Source organism: Hyposmocoma kahamanoa, unplaced genomic scaffold (genome assembly GCF_003589595.1).
Source record: "Hyposmocoma kahamanoa isolate Upper Pololo Valley unplaced genomic scaffold, ASM358959v1 76952, whole genome shotgun sequence".
Lineage (NCBI taxonomy): Eukaryota > Metazoa > Arthropoda > Insecta > Lepidoptera > Cosmopterigidae > Hyposmocoma > Hyposmocoma kahamanoa.
In genome coordinates this window covers 8297-12568 of record NW_020653925.1, presented here as the reverse complement: position 1 = coordinate 12568, position 4272 = coordinate 8297, and the positions used below count along the sequence as shown (strand labels likewise).

The 4272-nt window shown below is 35.2% G+C and overlaps 1 protein-coding gene across 1 annotated transcript; it reads right to left on the bottom strand.

The window, feature by feature from the left end:
- Positions 1 to 560: 560 nt before the first annotated feature.
- Positions 561 to 3689, bottom strand: LOC113232674 (the record flags this gene model as incomplete). Its single annotated transcript, XM_026467442.1, has 5 exons — positions 3504 to 3689; positions 3263 to 3387; positions 1331 to 1461; positions 700 to 817; positions 561 to 623 (listed from the first exon to the last, which is right to left on the bottom strand). Coding segments are annotated over exons 1-5 (601 nt in total), but the record flags the coding sequence as incomplete, so codon positions are not given.
- Between the last annotated feature and the right edge of the window lie 583 nt (positions 3690 to 4272).

Genomic DNA, 4272 nt, shown 5'->3' with positions numbered 1-4272 from the left:
AATACGATACCGTAACTAAGCACAGATGAAACGTAGCCGTGATAGGCCGTTAGTGCAGCTTCCTGAGAGACGGTTTGCCTTAACCTTCGGAGAGCGTAAACAAATCTATTTAGTTTTGCACATATTTGATCGATATGTTCCTTCCAATTTAGATGCTTATCGATGGTCAGCCCGAGAAATTTAAATGCGTCTACATTGTCCAAAGTACTTAACTTAACTAGTATTGAGTATTTTACGAGCGTAAAATAATGAAACATAAATAATAGAATATTTAAATTCCATATTTTGCGTATAGTATAGGTTTATCTCACCGAGTTTGCAGAAAAGTCGTATGTTTTTCCATTTGGAAACAGCAGATATTTTCTCATTTAATTTCTTTTATCAGTATTTTCTCAGTTTTGAGATTTTGTCACGCCCTTCGGCTAACGCGGCAGACAAAGTTTCGTTATTAAACCTTCATCATTGCTCAATACCTCGGGTTCTTTCTATTCGATAAACTCATGTCTCTTTAAAATAACAGGTAAATAAATATACCAATGTTACGAAAAAACAGAACTTACGGAGTCGCTTGGTCTTCATCATCGCTTCGTTTTTAATGGTGAAATGCCGCTTCAGTTGAGTCACTGTAATAAACATGAATAGTAATTCAGTAAGAGTACATATGTAATGATAAAATTAATTGCATAACAGGTAACATACGTCCATCGTCCATCGGCAACGTGATAGGTGCGTCGAGCGCCTTCACGCGTTTGAAGTCTTCAATGAACTCCACTCTGTTCTCAGGCAAGCCTCCGTCTCCATTGAGAGAGCTGATACGCTGGTCAGAAACATTGCTATTGTTAATATAAGACAAAAAATATTTTTGTTTATGATACTTAGTGACAGGATGAACTAGTCTAGCATCTGGTGGTAACCGACGCTTGTCCATAGCACTTGGAATCAGACCTTAAAATAGCAAAGATCTGAGGGGCACTCCCACTGCGCCTGTCACCCTAAGGCATAAGTTGACAAGTCCCACGTGCCTGTGATTTCACCAGCACCTGTACTCTTTATAACCAGGAATGCAGTAATGCTCACATTACTGCTTGGTGGTAGAAATAGGTAAAGTGGCAGTACTTCCCTGGGCGTCTACTCTTTCCCAAGGAACTCTACTACTACTAATCTTGCAATTAAGTGCCTCTGCAACCGAACGGTTACCATGCTGGTCTGTCATAGAGGAGAAATATTTGTATGGCCTACATTTGTTTGAGTTTGGCTGTAATTTGTGGTTGTCTATGTTTGTGTCCTTGGCACCCGCAACATTTGAGGTAGGTTTAACTCTGATACATACCCTGCTAAAGTCCTTGTTCCTGACAGGAGGTGCTGAAGTAGGTGCTGGAAGTAATTTTGTGGCAGTCGTGGTACTTTGAGCATCTCTGCCATAAGATGGTCTACTTGAGAACCGTTCAATGCTACCCACCCCTGCAATACAATGATGCCAATAAGTTGACAGAAAGTTTTGATCCTGTGTTCACATTCACAATTTAATTTATGAGACAAAGTTGTAAAGAATTGTATCTTTATTAAGATTGCGGTTGTCGTGTGGGGAAATGGTGCAGATACAACATCTCTATTTACTCTGCAAAAAAAGCTTGTACGAATTTTAGTTAATTTAAAACAGACCGAGAGCTGCAAACCCTTCTTCCAGCAACATAAAATTCTTACACTTACATGTATATATATTCTAGAAATGTGTAAGTTCGTCCGAAATAATTTAGATTTATTTACAAAACGCGGAGATGTCCCCAATAAATATTCCTTCCGACATAAGGATAGATTGCTACTACCAGCATCGCGGTTAACTATGCACTCATCGAGTCCATTTGTAATGGCAATCAAAATTTATAATAACTTACCTGAAGATATAAAAACAGAAACGACTAAATTTATAAAAACTTTAAAATCATATTTAATATCAAAAAGCTATTATACACTGCATGAGTATTTCAACAATTGACAATTAGAGTATTTCCAAATGATTATTTAAATATTTAATTTCAAAAAATACATATTAATACAATAATAATCTAATTATTCAAATTTCAAATTTAAATATTTTATTTTGGATTAATCTATATTGTTCAGTAATACCTACATAACGAGTAATTGTCTAAGTTAATCATCATTTCATTATATTAGTTATTTAGTTTACAATAGAATAAGTTTAAATTTGTAAAAACAACTGTGCCTGCAGTTGTTTTTAGTTTTGCTGTGCCCTTACAGGGTCCATAATGTTAACTGCTACTACCACCTAACATTGTAACATTATGGTCTGCAATAAACGTATTGAGTATTGAGTATTGAGTATTGAAATTCAAAATATGCTATTAATGAGTTTTAAAACTTTAGTGAAATGTAAACTACACTAATGATTATTATACAGCTTCTGTATACTTGTATGACAAAAATCCATTGTATAGTCTGTTCCAATCCATTGTGAACAAAAAGTAAACAAACCTGTTTGGTTAAAATTCTAAAGCAATCACTCAATAAATGGAATAAGTAACACTTTCATGAATATTTCGAAGATTTCGGCTGGATTTGTCATCACTTTTTCGAACAATATTCATTTCAATAGCATTGTAAAATCGTATTTGAAAAATGGTAGTCCAAAAGTGAGGTTATTATTCATCTATACTTCTATGATTTGCCTATGGTTGCATAGTGCTGTTCGAAAAAAACATTCAGTTCAATCAATTAAAGTTTAGTAATTGATTATTACATCCAACATTTCAATTGCAATCAAATGAGTATCTGAGGTTATGTAAGAAAAACTGCTAGTATTAGTCAATTGAACAAATCAATTCATTCAATTATTTAAACAATGTGTAGTTGGGATTACAATTGGCCATCACTAAACTGTCTATAGTCGGGTCAGTGACTAGTTTGTTTACTTTTTGTTCAAAATGGATTGAAACAAAGTATAGTGATCCGTTAAGTTTATTCCAATTATTGCTATCTGTGGATCAGGATTGTTGCGAACATTCATCAATGCTGACATTAATTATGGATGTTTGAGTTGTGACATGACTTAAAAGGCACACTGGAATATTTTACAAACCTTCCAGAAACAGCAGCATCAAAACTGGAACACATTCACCCTTCAAGACTGGACATTATAGCTTCGTGGCAGAAATAGGTAAGGTGGCAGTACTATCTTGACGAACTCTTTCACAAGAAGTTCTATTAATTATTAGATAATTAAAAAAGATTCAACGTTTACCTTCAGAGAATATACCGCCAGACTTGATAATATTTTGTCCAGGCTTGACGAATTTGACTTTCTCAGATTTACGATCCTTTTTCTTGTCGTCTTTCTTAATGTCTCTTGTACCGTTCAAGGAAACTCTGCAACACGCAACATTCGTCAATCTCGACGTAAACGTGCTCCGCGGCAAGCAGATGCGTCGTACGTTCATTTTGCAAAATTAAACAGCGTTTATAGTTTAAGAATGTGTACAAACCCTCTGTTTTTATTCCTAGTCACATTTAAATTCGGTGTGTAGACTTTTTTCAGTTTCACTCCGCCAAGTGATAGATCACGAGGGGTTTTAAACGTAGCCAACCTCGTTAAGGTGTTGGGTTCGGCGACCGTGGGCGTCGTCGCTTTCTCTTCCGGATTAGACATTTTACACGCGAAAACTCAATATCGGCAATGTCTTGAAAAGAAGTATCGCACGCCACATTTCTCAACTTTTGCAAAATTTCCTCACGAAATTCCCCAATCACGAAAGGCAAACTATGAAAATGGAAAAAGACTTTTTTCTTTTTTTGAAGAAATAGTGTTGCCAGGGCCCTTGAGTCAAAAACTACGTACCCTTACCTGCAAACTTCCTAAAAAGCAACACTTTGCTACAAAGGATACATTTTCGTGTTTTTGTAATCAAATTTTCTAAGTGTAAACGATATATATTTAGTTACGCCTAAAGCCTAAAAAACAAAGAAAGTAGTTTGCTCAAGAAACATGAAGCGTCACAATTTATAGATTTTTTTTTCCTGAGGCACGTCATTTCAGTGTAACTTTATTTTCAAATTTGGATGCGTAACAAATAAAATTGAGCTTAAAAAATATCACATTCTCAAAAGTTACGACCAAGGGCCTTAGCAACAAATATAAGCTATTTCGTGTTACTCATAGCTTTTCGTGGCCCACGTTACAAGGTCTTTTGACTTGTTTTAAAACGGGGAAAGGTATAATATGTTTATGTATTAACGTTAATTCAACATCTACTA